General features: G+C 34.9%; 1 protein-coding gene across 1 annotated transcript in view; it reads right to left on the reverse strand.

Annotated features, from left to right (window-relative positions):
• The window catches only part of CEP295 (centrosomal protein 295), an 80,222-nt gene that overhangs the window by 48,005 nt on the left and 13,683 nt on the right, over window positions 1–18,534 (reverse strand). Inside the window, exons 5-15 of the mRNA XM_036742784.1 lie at window positions 16,793–16,837; window positions 15,925–16,035; window positions 14,787–14,912; window positions 13,439–13,579; window positions 9,424–9,607; window positions 9,001–9,168; window positions 7,520–7,750; window positions 5,028–5,131; window positions 3,746–3,973; window positions 3,220–3,317; window positions 145–2,980 (exon numbers count right to left, since the gene is read on the reverse strand). Of these exons, the coding sequence (XP_036598679.1) occupies window positions 145–2,980; window positions 3,220–3,317; window positions 3,746–3,973; window positions 5,028–5,131; window positions 7,520–7,750; window positions 9,001–9,168; window positions 9,424–9,607; window positions 13,439–13,579; window positions 14,787–14,912; window positions 15,925–16,035; window positions 16,793–16,837 (4,272 nt within the window). The remainder of the gene's footprint in view (window positions 1–144; window positions 2,981–3,219; window positions 3,318–3,745; window positions 3,974–5,027; window positions 5,132–7,519; window positions 7,751–9,000; window positions 9,169–9,423; window positions 9,608–13,438; window positions 13,580–14,786; window positions 14,913–15,924; window positions 16,036–16,792; window positions 16,838–18,534) is intronic.

The following is an 18,534-nucleotide window of genomic DNA, read 5'->3' on the forward strand; positions in this document are numbered from 1 at the left end:
TTTGTAACTCAAAATCTTATGGAAATCAATGTTGAAAACTAAAACATTAAATAATACAATATGAAAAATTGATACCTAACAAAAAACAAATTAGTTGTCCAAATTTTAAATAATTTTACTTAAAAATAAAACATACATTAATACCTGAATCTTATATAGTGAATCCTTTAATGCCTCCTCATGCTTCTGTATCTGTTGTTTCAGCCCAGTCTGTCTTTGAAGAAGCCATTCTTCTTGTGCTTTCTGTCTCCCCTCAAAAAATTCCTTTTGTATATTCAATTGTTCCTGGAGCTCCTTCAAATTGTCTTGAGCAGCTGAAAAATGTTTTGAAGAGGCCAAAAGCTTATCTCGAAATGTGTGGATTGACAATTGGCTTGAGGGAAATGTGTTCTCTCCACTGGTTAAAATAGGTTCTTGGAATCCTACAGAATCAGAATTAGACTCAGCTTCACCTGAAGGCAATGAAGTAACTGAATGAAGAGGAAATAGTGGTAGAAAGAGAGAGGAATCAGTCTGACTAGATGTCCTTTCCTCTGCTGCAGCAAGTTTATAGTCAGGATACCATAACTGGGATCTCTGGCCAAAGTGAGGGGCTTCTCTCTGTATATTCAACTGTTCTTGTATTGCTTCCACACTATCTTGCTGATATTGGCTGTCACCTGAAGTTGAAACCCTATCCTGAAATACCAGGACTGTGGAATAACTTGAAGGAAGTGTGCTCTCACTCTTGTCTATAAGAGGATTTTGGATTTCTTCAGAAGTAGAAGGTGGTGAACTAGATACATGTTCAACTAATGATGGTACAGAGGAGTCACTCTGACCAGAAAATAATCTTTCATTCAATGTTGTCTGTTGCTGGGCTCTCTGACTAAACTGAAGGGCTTTTTTCTCTATAACCAATTGTTCTTGCAAATCACCCTGGTGAGGAAGAATGTGCTCTGAAGAAGCCAAAAGCTTTTCCCGACACATTTGGATGTTAGGGGTTGCAGGACGTGAACTAGCTGTCTGGATGTCTCCAGACTCAGTAGAAGGTAATGAAGTAAATGAATGCTGTGGTATTAGTGGTAGGAAAGAAGAGTCAGTCTGGTTAGGAGATAGCCTTTCCTCTAAAGCTATTTCAGATTGTACCAACAGCTCTTCCTGAGTTGTCTCACTAAAGCAAAAGGCTTCCCTCTGTACATTTAATGGTTCTTGGACTGCCATCTGATTATTATGCTGAGGTAGAATGTGCCCTGAAGGAGCTGAAACCTTATCCTGAAATATTTGGATTGAAGAAATACTTGAGGGACATTCAGGCTCATATATCCTTGCCAAGGGGCTGTGGATCCCTCCAGATTCAGATTTTGCAGAGTGTGATGAACTAAATGAATGTTGAGGAAACAGCGGTACTAAAGAGGGCCCAGTGTGACTATAAGGTATTCTTTCCTCCACTGAAGCTGGCTGATGAACAATCAGTTCTTTTTGAGCTTTCTCATTAAAGTGAAATAATTCCCTCTGCAAATCTAACTGTTCTTCATTCATTTTCCAATTATCTTGCTGAACTAGTGTGGGTTCTGAAGAAGTCAAACATCTATCCGGAGTTGTGGAATAGCTTGAAGGATATGTGGTCTCATTCCTTGTTAAACAGAATTCTTGAATTCCTACAGATTCAGATTCATTAGAAGGTGATGAACCAAGCGCAAACTCAGGGTAAAGTGGTAGTAAAGGAGACCCTGTCTGAGTAGATGATTTCTTTTCTCCTACTGCAGCAGGTCTATTTAAAAGATTTTGCTCCTGTGTTTTCTGGCCAAAGTGGAGGGCTTCCTTCTGTATAGCCAACTGCTCTTGCATTGCTTTCAAAACATCCGAACTGTCCTGCTGATTTAGGCTATCCTCTGAAATCAGAGGCCTATCCTGAAATATCTGTTTGATGGGTGGGCCTGAAGGTATTGTGTTCTCATTCTTGGTTGAAAAGAATTTCTGAACTCCTCTGGATTCAGATTCTGCAGAAAGCGATGAACTAAGTGAATGCTGAGGGACCAGTGGTAGGAAAGGAGAGGACCCAGGCTGACTAGAAGGTACTTTTTCCTCTTCTGAAGCTGGTTTATGTGAAACCAGTTTTGCCTGGGCTTTCAAGCACAAGTGAAGGGCTTTCCTTTGCATATTCAACTGTTCTCGGATTGTGTTCAAATTATATTGTTGATGCAAGGTGCCCTCTGAAGAAGATAAAAGTCTATCTGGAGTTATTTGCATTAGGGAATGGCTTGAGGGAACTATGCCGTCCCTCTCAATTGCACAGTGTTCTTGAATTCTTCCAGATTCAGGTTCAGTATCAGGGAACAAAGTAAGTGAATGTTGAGGGAATAACGGTACTGAAGAAGAGGACCCAGTCTGATTAGAAGGTATCCTTTCTTCCAATTCAGTCTGCTTATGTACAACCAATTCTTCTGGGGTTTTCTCGCGAAAATGAAGAGTTTTCCTTTGTATATCTAACTGCTCTTGCATTGTCTTCAAACTTTCCTTCTGAGATAAGATATGATCTGAAGAAATGAAGCGCCCATCCTCTGAGCTTATGAAGTGGGTTGAGGATTGTGGACTTTGTGGACTCTTAGTTGTAAAAACATCTTGGATTCTTTCAAATTTAGATTCGGGCTCAGCAGAAGCTACTGAACTAAGTGAAGGTTCAATTAATAGTGACCCTGAATGAGAAAGAGCAGTCTGATCAGAAGATATCCTTTCACTGTTCTCTATGGAAAGCAAATGGGAGTCTCCTGTTATTGCAGGAAAACTTGGTAGTGAATGTAGACTTGGTAGTTCTCGTACTCCTGGAAGGTGAGAACTGGCCTGGAATGTTAGTGTTTTTCTATCAAGTGATTCACCTTTAGGCTGCACAAAATCAGATGAAAAGGACTTGGTTGACCTGGATGGATATCTTTGTTTTAACATATTCTGATACTCATGCAAGTGTTTCCTGGCTGCATCAATGGATTGTCTGTGAAACCTGCAAAGAAATAAAATTTCTTCTGATGAGAAAAATGTCCAGTATTCTAAGTACTAATCCTCACCTTTCATCTTTTGGAAAATAAGATATCTGTTATCAGCTACTGTAGCTAGAAGAAAGAACAAACTTTTGAATAATCCTTTGGGAAATTTCCATGTCCTTGAGTCTTAAAGACGATAAACAAATCAAAATATCTAGCCACATGCATAAAAATTTACTTGTGCAAAAACTAATAATACCTGTTTTGTTGTAAAAGATGTTGCTGGTAGTTATGAATCACTTGTCTACTATGATCTTCTCTGGAAATTTTCAAGCCTAACGTTGGAGCATCATCAATCTAATAAAAAAGAATATTTAAGAGATGAATTTAAAATAAAGATACAAGGCACCTGAAATAAAAAAGTTCTTTAATTGTAGTTTCTATAAAGCTTTATTAAAAAAATACTCTCTGATTAGAAATTAGTATTAATAAAAATATATCTACTCATAACCTAAAAATAATAAGTAGTCCATGTAACCTAACCAATATTCACACAAGCAAGGCTAACAGGTGTTTCATTAGCGTTTTATCCCAGAATTATACAAATGCCTCATATTAACTATGGTTGCATGTCTACAAATTAAGAGGAATAATCTGACCACATCAATTAAAAAACTCAAGTCATCATATTAGTGTAAGTGTGTTTCAAAAATTTACAAAGTGCACATTGTTTTTAAAGTATTTTTAAAATATACTTGAAAATCTGAAAAAAAATTTTAATTTACCAAATGCTGAGAGACTGCATAGGCTTCTTTCTTCCACTGGTCCATAAAGGGGTAAGATTTCATATATCTTAAATAAAACTGTTGAGTTCTTTCTTTCATTTTTTTCTTCTCATGTTCTAGTTGAGTCTTTTGAGCCTGTAGGCATTCACTCTCCAATTTTATTCTCTGTTGTTCAATATGTCTAATTAATTCCATCTGCTTCTGCTTTTGTTGTTCAAGTTTCATCATCTAGGAAACAGGAAGATTCAAGTGATTAGCCATAAATGTATACCTTCAAGGCAGAAAATGATGCTCATCATATCATTAAAAGATTAGCTTTTAATCAAAGAGGAACCAATTTATAAAGAGCAATCAAGCATTGATGTTTTCTCTTGGCTACTGCCACTGCGAAACTTAGAAAGAAAAAGAATAGATAATGCCCACATAAACACACCTGGATCACCATCACTGACAGAGACAAGGGTTCACAGTGATGTATCTAGCATTATATGACTACAAGCATAAGCTCCCCAGCTAAAGTGCTCTGGGTAAGCAGCAACTGATGCTAGGGGCTCAGCTAAACCACCAGTTGCCATGAACGTTGTTGGGCAAAAGTGAACATCTATTACAACTTTCTTCAGCACCGTACTCAGCTCAACAGTGCATTATGGGGATTTTTCACTACAGATGTCTCCAAATTCATGCTTCCTGGAACGTTGGTTCCTATGATTCCTTTCTTCAAATTAAAAAAGAAAAAACCCATACACATACTGTATGAAACAAAATTCACCTTCCTCTATCAGATTTAATGCTAAAATAAAATGGCTATCAAAGGTAAACACATAATAACAGAGACTAAAATCTTATACAAGACTTAGTTTCCCCCCTTCTCCTGCAACTCAGGTAATTACCTACAATTTGGAATTAACCAAGATTGAAATATAGCATACTCTATTATGATGGCAAAACAGTCACTCATTCAACAAGTGTTGATTCAGCACCTGTTACGTACAGAATTAAGAGTTAAACAGCCTCTGTCCTTAAGGAACTTCAAGCTAAACGAGAAACACTCAAATAGCTAAAATAGAAAGCATTAAGAGAGGAAAATTACATGAGTCATACAAACTAAGGTGTGACTGAAGTTCACAGGAAGGTGAGATCACTTGAAGTAGGGGGGGTGAAGAAGGTGAGGGGTCAGGGCAGAGATCAGAACAGGTATCAGAGAAGCAATCTTTTAAAAAGGGCCAAAAATCATAACATTAGAATCAAAAATGAAAAAAGTTAAAAGATCTCAGAAAAATACCTCTTTTTGTCTCTTCATTACTGTTCTAACTTGAGTTGCCTCTTCATGAGGATGAAGCAGAACCGACCTTTCATCTAACAGGGAAATTTCACTTTTGGATGATTCTAAACATTCCCAAAACAAGAAGTTGATATGAGTTTTAAAACTCTTATGCTTTCATAATATTAGTCATTTAGCACAGTGTCTGACACAGATACTTAAATGCATATTCCTTTTCCCTTTCCTTCCCTGTTATTCACAACAGACTTACTTCATGAATGAAATTAAAAGGTATTAAGAGCAATCTAAAGTTTAACTAGGGGCTTTAGAGAAGGGAAAAAAATATACATAGGGGCTTTAGAGAAGGAGGAAAAAAATATATATATATAAAAAATATATATATATATATATATATATATATATATATATATATATATATATATATATGAAAATAAAAAACCTTTTTTCTTTCCAGATTATGTAAGGTTTTTTTTATTGTTTTTCTTCTTTAAGAATTGTTCCCAACTCAACTTTGACTGTTTCTCCTCTAATGCCAATAAGTTCTTTTGTTTCACCTTCAATAGCAAATAATATTGGCTATAATAACTAATCCAATATTATTACTCAAATCTAGATGTGAATAAAGCCAAAAAAGATTCTTTAATTTTGTACAGGGGATTTTGAAATCTAGAGATTATTCCTTAGATAAAACCCTGGGGCTGGAGAAGGGAAGGTGAAGCAATGGCCAAAATTATTAGATCTTTTTAATGGGTTAAGTTTAGGTGTAGTAAAAAGAACGCTGGATATGGAGACAAAGGACCTGGGTCAAAGCCTTCCTCTCACATACTAACGAGGTGACCTGGAGCAAGTCACTTAACCTCTCTGTATCTTGGTTTCTTAAAAAATGAAAAGGATTGGACAAGATAATCCACCTTTTAGAAAAAGAGCACAAAGTTAAAATCAAAATAAACAGAAGCAAAAATAGTAGGGCAAGTTCATTCTGACAATGAATGGAGTTCAGCAAATATCGAATCTGAAATATGCACAGTATGTATCACAGACACCATCATCTGGCACAAATTCATGACACAGACCACTACTGTGTGAATGTGAGGAGTTTAAACTTGAAGTTAAACAGTCTTTGTGTTGAAATTTAAAATATAAAATAAGTTGTATTTCTCAACACTGTTCATTTTGGTAACCACAATATAGTAAGACGGTCCTCCTCAAAAATGCTACTTTAAAAAAACCAGAAAAATTGAAAATGGTTATCAATAATCATTTGAAATGTTCAACAGTTATGTTTAAATGTTATTGTCTTAAATTTTGAGTTGTCTCTCATCTCTAATTGAAGTAACATCACTTTATGATGGATAAACAAATAACCAGTTGGGTTATGCAAAAAGAAATTCCACTGGAGAACTTCCTAGTATTAACACAACTAATACAAGCAGAGCCGGTTTCAGTACCAGAAACCCAAGGACAAAGTCAAAAGCAAATCAACACAAATCAAAACTAACTTCCACACCTGCAGATCTCAAAATACAATCCACGGTCCCTGGTCAAAATTTATTTGTGATAACACTTGAATATTATTTGCCTTTTAAAATACTCATCCTTTTTCCAACTACATATCTACGTTAAGGATGGATTTTTTCCCCTCTCCTTCTTCCAAAACAACAGTTTTTAGCAAAGTCTTAAACATGGTAGGCTTTTTTGGGGGAGAGACAGGAGGGTGTTTGAGGCAATTGGGGGTGAGTGACTTGTCCAGGATCACATGGCTAGTAAGTGTCAAGTATCTGAGGACACATATGAACCCCAGTCCTTCTGACTCCAGGACTAATACTCTATCTACTACAGCACCTAGCTGCCCTCCAGATGATAGGCTTTTAACGTGCTACAAGTTTTTGAGGCTCCTTGAAGGATAGTAATTTTGTATGAACAGAATGACCAGCTGAGCTAATGATCTGTATTAAGACTCACAATGTAGAACAGGGGAACCAGGCAACCATGACAAAAACATTGATAAATAAAAGGTTTAAAAATTAATGGGAAGTGGGGGGAGTCAAATAATTTCTCTGCCAGCAATGGAGAAGGGACAAATACTATATTTATATAATTATTAAATACTAAAAGTATCATTTCAATAAGAATCCAAGTATTTATGTCCTAATCTTCTTCAATACAGCATTAACATATGCCGGAGGATGGGGGGTTGGGGGGAGCGGGTTGGAGTGAAAAACTAAAGAAAAAACTGATTATGACTCAGCCAGTATCTAACTGAAATGAACAAAAGGTAGGAGTCAAGAGCCGCACATTCCAGTGCTAACTCTACCATTAATTCTGTGTCACCTTGAGCAAATTTCTGGGCCTTGGGTTTTTCATTTGTAACTTGGAATAACAATATCTTCCTATTAGAGTTAGTACAGATTTCAAAGTATGAAATATATATATATGAAAGAATCTAAAAAGTTATAGGTGTTGGATTAATATGTGATACTAGAGAACAATACCTTGTTCCTGTGTATGCTCTGATTTATCCAATGGTTTTTCTTCACTGGCAATTGTTCCTGTCTCTACTGTCAATGTCTCACTTTCACCATCAGCAAAAATTTTAGGCATTTCACTTTCGTCGTCAGGAGTGTACTTATTTGCCCACTGTGATCTCTGGCTTTGGATTCTGTCTAGTAATTTTTTTAACACAGTTTTTGAAGATGCATGGTGGGTCTCTTGTGCCTCTGAAACTAAGAAAAAAATTAAACACACAGTTGAAACCACATTACATTTATAATTATTTGCCAGCTATCACTATACAAAACACTAAACTGAAAAAAAAATTATTATTATGGCCATTGTTATCTCTAATTCCTTTTTCCATTACCTATTCATATTGCAAAGTTAATACAGTAAGAGGTTTTTTTTTAACCAGCGATAATGAATTTTTCAATTTTATTACTTTACTGTGTACTAGACTATTCCCCAGTTGAAAGAGAACTCAATTAAGCTTGAATAAACTATTGAAGTCTAAATTAATACTTACACCTGAAAGCCTATGTAACTTGAAAAAAATTTTGGATAGAATCATCAAGTACCTATAGACACTATATATATAGCTTGATAGGGACGCAAAAACAAAAATGCAAAGTCCCTGTTATCAAGGAATTGGCATTCTTACAGACAATGTGCATACAGGTCTGTCTTCATCTTTTTCTATGAAGTATACACACAGGGATACCTATATATATAAATTTACAGAAGAAAAAACCCAAAATAAATACAAAGTAGCTAGAGCACTCGTAAGTGCAGGGAGCTGGGCGATAGAAAGCCTTTGTGTAGAAGGCAGTGACTGAGCATTACAGGCACAGAGGTCCAAAAGTACAAAGGAACAGAAAAAAGGATATGGAACACTGTGTGTGAGAAGCAGCAAAGCCAATGTGGACAGATCACAGAGAGAGGGAAAGGGAATAATGTATAATGAGGCTAGATGGGTTGTATCCAGGTTGTGAAGGATTTTAGATGCCAAACAGAAAGGTTTATGTCATCTTAGAGGCAACAGGAGTAGGTAAATGACATGGTAAAACCTGAATTTTAGGAAAACCACTTTGATAGCCGTGAGGATGATGGACTGAAATGGACAGAAATCTGAACCAGGGAAGATCAATTAGGAGGGCTTTCTAAGAGTCCAGACAAGAGGTGATGAGGGTCAGTACTAGGATGCTGTCTGTACATGAAAGAGAAAGGGTATGGATTTAAGAGATGTTGCAGAAGTAGAAAAAGAGCAAGTAACTACCTAAAGTATGTATTTTAGAGAATTTCTTCTTTTTCACATAATCAATGAAGTTTTTAAGGATTGAATGTCAATAAAGCACTTACTTCCCTTGTGATATAACAGACCCAGAAATTAAAATTATGGTCTGTACATCTTAAAGCATTATTTCTTTGAAATAATATAACTATGCTCATTTAAAATAAACTCGGCTTCAGGGTTTCTTACTCTCTGTTTCTGTGAAAAATGGAGTTTCTTCTTCCATTCTTTCTTGGTTCTGAGTCTCAGATATGAAGTCCTGCTCCACTGAAAGATCCAGTTCTCCATCCTGGATGAGTTCAGTTACAACTGGCAAAGGTTCTGGCTCTAGTTTCAAAATCAAGTCTCCTTTCACCTCTAAAAAAAGAATATGTTGTCAGAAGTTTCTTCCAATACTATGAAAATCCACTTTTTACAATATTAAAGGCTCCCAAAGAAAAACTTAAAAAAAATTGAAAACGACAACAAAAAGCACCTGACATGCTGATACTATTTTAAAAAATGCTAAACCCTTTTGATGCAAGAAATTTACCTTATTAACAAAGCAAAAGGCTGTTCTATTTTTTGGCTTTAGCATGTGTTTAACATATTTGAAAAATGAACATATCTTACTCCTGTCTGCGTTGTACATATCTTCAAAGGCAAACTCCAGTTCCCTCTGCCAGTCCTCTTTAACTGCCATGCGTTTGTATGGCAGCTCAACCACCTGCGATGGCATCTGGGCCACATTCTGCCTCCTACGAGCCAAGTCCTCTTGTTGTAGCTGTTCCAGCTCTTTCATTATTTTTTCTCGGCTCTACAAATAAAGAGCAAGTTAGTTAGGATGCATTTACTTAAAACAGTAATAGTAAGATCTTTCACTTTACTAGTCTTTAGGATTCACTGCCGATATAACATCTACACCTACATGTTGGTCTCACTGTAGGTGTACTAATGCTTTTCTTTAGCATATTTTGGTTTCTTGTAACTGACTTACTCTTGGTATGAATGAAGTAAAACCTCAGCTATCCAGATACCTCAGGAAACAAGTGATCCTGGATGGCTAAATTTACCAAATAGGCAAACACTTAAATTTTAAGCATCAAAACTTTTTATTTTTATATGGAAATCTTCGCAATTTTTACTTACTCCCTGGCTTGCTTTCATGATTTCACTGGTGCAGGGAGCGCCTGATAAGGAACTCCCTTTACAAATGCCAATAAATACCATTTTTGCAACATACAGCTGCCTGGGGCATTGTGGTAGCTATGAGACATTGTTAGTCAGGTGACAAACACATTGTTTTTCCCTTCTTAAATGGAGCATGCTAAACATAATAATATTTACACTCTTCCTAGTGACATATGCCAAATGCTGAACATCCAAGATCATACTAAGCTTTAGCGCACTGATGACCTCAGGGCCTTAAGAGCTTTTTACTCTTATATGAACTGGTTTACAAATGCTATTCTATTTGATTTTGGAGTTTTTGGAGTAATTTTGTCTATTAAGGGCCAAAGGACATAAATATATGGGAAAACACTTTGAAAACTAGAGAGCACTTTGTAATCTATAAAAAAATTTATATAAATGCAATTAGTTACTTTCTACAGTTCACGTCCCTCTCTATGACAATAAGTAGTTCCTTTTCAGTGTTAGTGTACCTGCCTAGAACATCTTCAATTTCTATTCTAATTTGGAATTTCTAATTTACTGTGGCCCAAGAAACAAGATTAACTAAGCTAATTACAATTATGTGACACTTGTTCTGAACGATGGCAAGAGATTCAGTATATGAACATTCATTTTCTCTATCTATATCTATATATTTACATTTATTTACTGGGCTGCACAAAGTATTTTTGTTTACTTCCTAGTTCCTGAATAGGCTCTGGGCAATGAACTCATTAATTAGAATAGGTAAAGCCTTGTTGTAGTTGTTTTGCCATTGCACCACTGAAACATTACCATTAGATATATTTGCCAGGAATGCCTAAACATAAAGGACAATAATATTCAACCAACTAGGCTACTGTAGGAAGAAATTATGGCACTGTGGCAACACCACAGATTTTGAAGAACATAGCACTAGAAGAATTCTGTGTGACCTCCTCTCCCTTTCATTACTTAGTCTTTTCAGAGCTACAAGGGACCTCAGTGACTATCAAATACTACTTGATATGAAAAAAGAATCCCCTCTACAACATTGACCATGTAGACACCTAGCCCCTCCCTAAAGACCTCCAATGAGGGAGAACCCACCATCTCTACTTTCAGGATAGCTCTAAGTATTAGGACGTTTCCTCTGACATCAAGACCAAATTTGCCTCTCTGCAACTTCATGAACTGGCCAGAGACGGAAGAATGAAAGAGAATTTAGATTGCCTTTTCCCATAGAAATAATATTATAAATGATGGATAGCTTACAAAAATCTAATTAGCCCATAATACTTGAAGTATACTACTAACTATAGAAACTATCACCCTTAATAACAATATTGTATGAGAAAATATGGACAAAATTCCAACTTGATATGCCAGAAACAGATTTTACCCTACCTATAACCCTGACAGGCAACTAGGTGATACAGTGGGTAGAGTGCTACACCTGTAGTCATGAAGACTCATCTTCCTGAGTTCTAGTCTGGCCTCAGACACCTAATAGCTGTGTGACCCTGGACAAGTCGTTTAACCCTGTTTGCCTCAATTTCCTCATCTGTAAAATGGGCTGGAGAAGGAAACGTGAAACCATGCCAGTAAAAACCCCAAATGGAGTCATGAAGAGTTGGATGCAACTGAAAACCACTGAACAATAATAACAGCCCTGACATCACTGACTTTCCTTGTTCCAAACTGCTAGAGATGGCTTCTGAGGCCTGAAGCAAGGGATTAAGCAAAATCAGTTCTGAATAAGATAAGTGTGGTTTCTGAGGGGAAAAGTAGCTAGTACAGGAGCTGAGCAGTAAAGAGAAGTATAGAAATTTGTGGGATAGTAAGGAACACCATGTTTGGGGAAGGGGAAGGGATTCCCAGTGACAAAGGCAGGCAAAGTCCCTACACTACTCAACTGGGTTAGCAATCTATATACAAGCGACATATAAAAATGAGGAGCTACATAAGTAATAAAATGCTTTCCTAAAATACTAAAGATTATTAAATAAAACATTGCTTTGCGGGTTCTTTCATGTTTTGTTATTTGTAGGTAGCTTTTCTTTTATTGTATCATGTCCAATAAAAAGTCAGATTATCATTCAATTTCTTTTAATTAGCTAAAACTCAATTTCTCTAGTAAAATGATATTAAAAAGCAAATAGCTTTGATATTAATCCAACTACTTGTTCATGAATGACTTTAATAACTGATTCATTAACACTATGTATAATTCTTAAATCACTGAATGTTTGTAGGGGACAGAGAAAGAGAACAGTCTATTTTAAATGGCATTTCATTAAATCAGAAAAGATTTAGAAGAGACAGTATTTATCTACATTCAGTGATTACTTCTAAGTTCCAGGAATAACACAAATCATTTTATTACAATTTACTGCAAGGTTATAATATAACAAAACTAAATATTTAAAGGAGACGGCAAGATTCAGTCATGAATAAAAAAATGAATTTCCCAAAACCAGGCATTACATACCTCCATCAAAAGGGATGGATCCCCCTCAATGGAGGCCTTCAAGAAAAGGCTAGATAATTATTCAATCTGTTGGAAAATGAATTCTTTTCAGGTATGAGTTAAGATTTGTTGGCCTCTGAATTCCAACTCTGCAATTTTGTGGTTATCCTGCACAGAGCTTTAACAAAAATTTTTTTTTTATTTTTTTTTTAACAAAAAATTTTAAACATCCCAAAGTATAAAAAATCTATTTCCACAGAAAAATGCCTAAAACACATAAGCACATTATTAAAAATTTTAATCCATAAGACAGACTGCCAATAATATTCATTATTTCTAAGTCTGTAATCTCAACAACCAGCACTCACATAGTACCATAATAGCAAGGAAATTTTTCTAAATCCTCTAAACTCCTAAAAAAAGTTTTCACACTTCTAATATTACCTACAAAAGTATCTTTGGATATTGTCAGATAAATTAGAAAAGAAAACAAATGTAATAGAAAGAATTAGCCCTTTGATGTTAAATCCTAACAGTGAAAAAACACTGTGCTTTTAAAAAAAAAAGTTCTCCATGAGATTTTTTTGGTCTGCATGATAGAAATTTAACTTTATGTGATACAATCACCATTAATAAATATGTATGGAGTGCCAGAGGAAAATAAAAATGGGCTATTCAAGTTGTAATCAGAAGAGGACCTCAGTGACTATCAAATATTACCTGATATGAAAAAAGAACCCTCTCTACAACACTGACCATACAGTCACCTAGCCCCTTCCTAAAGACCTCCAATAAGGGAGAACTCACCATCTCTACTTTTGGATAGCTCTAAGTATTAGGAAGTTTAAATGTGTATGGAGTTCCAGAGGAAAATAAAAATGGGCTATTCAAGTTGTAATCAGAAGAGGTAACATCCTCCATACTCCCTTAATTTCAACCCATTCATCATCCACTTCGCTATGCCAAGTATTTCTATTCCCGGTATTCACATTTACCACTAGGAAAACATCGCTGTATTTTGCTTACTTTAGCCAAATGGACCTTTCTCATAGCATGAGCTCCCCGTATGTGAGCCTTTTCAAGCTGTTCTCTCCTTTCTTGTATTGCTTCTTTCTGTAGTTCCTCCAGCCTCTTTGTTTCCTCTTCAGCAGCCAAGTGAGGATCTGGCTAGCAATCAATAATATTTTATACATAACACACACAGACAGAGACATACACACACACATGAGGTTAATGTTTTTCTTAAAATTACTATAAAATTAGGGTAAAAGTGATCAGATATGTGTATTAAGAGCACACAATTGCAAAAAAAGTCATGTTAACAAAAACTTTTTTCCCCCTCAATGTTTGTTATATTAATGTCAAATGAAACCATGGAACAATCACTGTGACAGAATATTTAATAATAAAGCATCACATTCCAATGTTTGTGATAATATTTTCCAGTTTTCTTGTATAACACTCTCCCTACTGTACTCTGGAATCCAGTCAAATTGGCCTTTACTGTTCCTTACAGCAAACTCCAGTTTCCATCTTCATGCTTTTGCATGGCCATCCCACGTGTGTCAGTAAATTCTTCTCCTCTATCCTTGCCTTTTGAATTCCTAGTTACCTTTAAGACTCAGGCCACTTTCTGCACAAGGCCCTTCCTGATCTTGTCAACTGCTAGTTCCAAACTACCCACTATTTAACACTTTTTATTTGCATTTTTTTATATTTATTTTGCAGATAATAAATCAAGATAGAATAAAAATGTGTACCCCAATGATGCATTTTTTCATTATTTTATATATTTACTATATTATGTTGTAGTTATTATAATTTATATTATATATCTATTATGATTATATCTAATCATTAATTATAACTGCTATTTTTATAGCACTTTAAGTTTGACAAAATGTTCACCTTTTTAAAAAAGATGACACAAACATATACTTTAGCAGAAAAGTTCTTTTGATAAAGCATAAATACTATAAAGTACAAACAGCACTCCTGGGTACCTTAAAAACCTCAAATAAAATTTACATAGAAATTCTACATTTATAAAGTTTCCTGTCATATTAATGTAACAGACTAATGTGCCCAATGATCTCTGTAAATAAACAAGAATCTTGTGAAAAGTCTGTTTAAAATTTTGATAACTCTTTAAATACCTATAGCTATTTTATTTCAAAGGCTATGCAATGTCAGAAAATATTTTGTTTAAAAAACAAGTAACCTCAGCTGTTTGAATTATTCCAGTTCTGTAAAACCAGGATACATTTAGAACTAAAAGAAAAAGTAGTCCTCCATCAATCAATAGGTATTATATTTAACACCAAGATAAAATAAATAATTCTAGGGTACTATAAGCAAATAATAGATAGATCACCTGCTGTACTTCCATCTCTCTCTCCACAGTTGGTTCAAAATTGTAAGTAGAACAGGTAGTAGTAGTAGTAGTAGTAGTAGTAGTAGTAGTACTAGTAATCTTAGAAATTTGCTTCAGTTGAAGGTTCTGAAAAATTTAATACAAGAAAAAAAATCACCAAGTCAAAGGCATTATTTTCCATTTAAAATTAATGGTATAGAGAAAAACAGTTTTGCATTTTAATAAGTTATATTCTAACCCAAGAGAACTGAAAATCAGTATGTCTATCTAAAATAACTGTCCCATAGGAGAACTTAAAGGTTAGAAACAGGATTTTAAAAAAATTCTCTAGCATCTCTAATATTTTACAGAAGACCTAAGTAAAAACAATGACTCCTATCTCATTTCCATTCACTTTTAAGCATCTAAATACATCTATTTAGATGTCCAGCAGTCCAGCATACTAGGAAGAACACTACATATGGAGTCAGATGACCAAGGTCTGCTATTTATTTAAATGTGTGACCACAAGCAAGTAAATTCTCTCTCTAGGCATCAGTTTTCTCATTTGTAAAATTAAAGAGTTGGTCTAGATGACTTCTAATATCCCTTCTAGCTCTTAATCTATATTCCCAAGACATATCATTTAATAAAAGGATGTTCATTATTTTATCAGATCTGTTTCTCAAATTACCAGCTATAAAGACTCAAGATACAACTTCTCTTAAAATAAATTCATAAGAACAACAGAGAACACACAATTATGTATAATTACCTAAAGGGGAAGAGAAAGCTGAACGGAATAAATGTACTGCATTGACAAATATGAAACTCTGTCAACACAGATCTTAAAACTCTGAGAATAAGTTGAATTCTAGGACACTGGCAAGTAGCCATGTTATTCTAATTACGTAACTACCCTAAAACAGGGTAGAAAATTATGATATATGCCTTTTTCTATAGTTCCATTATTTTGTCTGATAGGACAATTAGAACCATGATGTCCCTACTATACAATTATAAAGTATATTTTAAAATATTTTCCAATGACTATAACCCATGAATGCTTGCTAAGGTTTATATAAACTTTAAAATCTAATAATACTAGAAGCCAAAATAATCATTTATGGAGACTATACATAAGCCACAAGTCAATCACCTGCTCTAAATCCTTCTCCTCACGTATGATGCTTGGGTCAAGATGATGGTAAGTAGCAGGATTACTAGCAGTGTTGGTCTTTAATGTAGAAATTCCCTTTACTTGGACATTCTGAAAAATTAAACAAAAACGATTTGTTGAGACAAACATATTACTTTCCATTAAAAAATGTAGAAAAAAGTTTTGCATTTTAACAGGTTACCATGTGGTCCAAGAAAACTGAATACTTAGCCATCCACTTAAAAATTTGTTCCTAAGGAAAATTTAGAGCTTTATGAATTACAACACCATTTTTATTTTAAAAATTCACTATATAGTACATTTTTAGGAGGTTTAAAAGAAGAAAATGTTATCATATAGACCACGGGAAAGAGCAGTGGATCTGATGTTGAAGACTTTGGGTCTAAATCTTGGCTCTGCCACTTACTTTCTGTTTGACCCTGGGCAAATCCCTCACCATACTACCTACCATCTCTGAGCCTCATTCTCCTTATTTGCAAAATGAAGCTCTAAATCTATGTACACATGATCAATTTATTTCCACTAAGTTTCTCTTAAAGGACAGTTTAGTACAGCTACTGTTATATATGGTATCAAATTAAATATAACTATGTGAGTGGTTGCTGTATTGCCGCATTTAATTTATTCACATACATTCAAGAAAGCTATATACTATATGTCTTTGTAGTTTATTAAACATGATGTTTGTTATTTCTAAAAAATGCTAGGCATCAGGTCTTCATGACCTACCTACACGACCACTGTAGGTTAAATCTAATAATTTGCATATTATTCTGGTGTATATATATATATATATATATATATATATATATATATATATATATATATAACATATATATTAACTTACCGTGCCTTTTCCAGGAAGGTGGCATGTCTTAAGTGTGAGAACTGCCTATGAATAGAAAAATCCAGCAATACAGTCTTTGAAACATACCAAAACTTTTTTTACTACATGATCACAAAAATAATAAAACATGTTTTAAATACAAAGCATGAAATCTAACCATTTCATTTTTTATTTCATTACCACAGAAATAACTATATTAAAGCTACCTACTAGGTTATCATATGGCGATTACTAACCTTCAGTTAATGTGCCCATGCACTCATACATACATGGTTAGGCAGTATGATTCCTCTAGTTAATATAACAAAGCTATAAATTGCATGAGATAATATATGCAAAAGAGTGAACAGTACTATATATATACATATATGAACAGTATATATAACAGTATATGTATATAAACAGTACAACAGTATATATGAAAATATATAAGGTAAACATATTTAAATATATAAGATTAATAAATTTTTCTTACTTGACTCAGCAATCTATTTGGGACCCAGCAGCATCTCCAAATTATTACTATGAATAATAACCAATGTAAGGCACTATAAACCAAAAACTATCAGAATTTTCTGGCTATTTGAATTCTGGTTGGTTATTTACTGTATAGATTTCATACAGCTGGAACAAGCTCTTTCATGGACAAATGGCCAAGAACCTTTAATGTGAATTAGACAACAGCCTCCGAGATCTTTAAGGGGTTCTATTGCTCTGCTCCTGTATCTGGGCTAAGTGCATAAAGAACAAACCTGACTGCTCTCAATTAACCTCTGCAGTGTAAGCAGTTCTCTAGCAGACAAATTTAAGTACGGGGGGGAGGGGGGGAGGTTGGGGGAGTCTCTACTAGTGATTTGGGGTTTTTTGGAGGTCCAGACTGGTGATTTCATTGGTGTATGACATTTACATTGAGGATCTACACCTAGGCAGACCAGCAGCTGTTCTACAACTACCACCTTAAGAGAGCTGTTTGGAACACTGACCCTTGTCAAGAGCGGGATGTGAATCCAAGTCTTCCTGACTCCAAGGCTAGCTATCTACTCTGCCCCCCTGATTTTTGCCCATTAAAAGAAATACCATAATCTCATGTCCAAATAGTTCATTTTATATGCATATTACAAAAGGAAAGACAGGAAAATATATGGTATAGTCAAGGATTAACATACTCAAATGAAGTTTTGAGACAGTAGACAGTAATTTTTATGCTTAAGTTAACAGATACATACAATTCCCCATGCCTTAACAATAGTCAATCTGTGGCCTAGTCATGTTTGTAAATAGGTATATATGCACATGCCCAACTTTTTCATGTTATACCGAAAGAGCTAAAAGGAACAAAATAGAAGTCATATGGAAGGGTGAGGCAGAAGAGAGAACCAGATATCCCAAAGACCTGACACAATAAAAGAATAATCAATCAAAAAATATTTACTAAGCAACCTCCTACATGCTAGCCATTGTATAAGTGCTGGGGATACCAAAAGGGGCAATAGGCTGTCTCTGACCTCAAGAAACTCACAATCTAATGTTCAATTAAGAAAACAACTACACATGACAAAGAGAAATACTCCACATGATCTAGAGTCCTCCTTGACCAAAATCAACTTCCTCATCCTCCTTTAATCCAACTAGAACTTCCCCTTCACCAGACTCAAATACACCTCTAGTCATACTACAACACAAAATAAAACTCCGGGAGTCAGAGGACCCAAGTTTATATCCTGCCTTGGATGCTACGCGAG

This window comes from Trichosurus vulpecula, chromosome 2 (assembly GCF_011100635.1).
Source record: "Trichosurus vulpecula isolate mTriVul1 chromosome 2, mTriVul1.pri, whole genome shotgun sequence".
NCBI lineage: Eukaryota > Metazoa > Chordata > Mammalia > Diprotodontia > Phalangeridae > Trichosurus > Trichosurus vulpecula.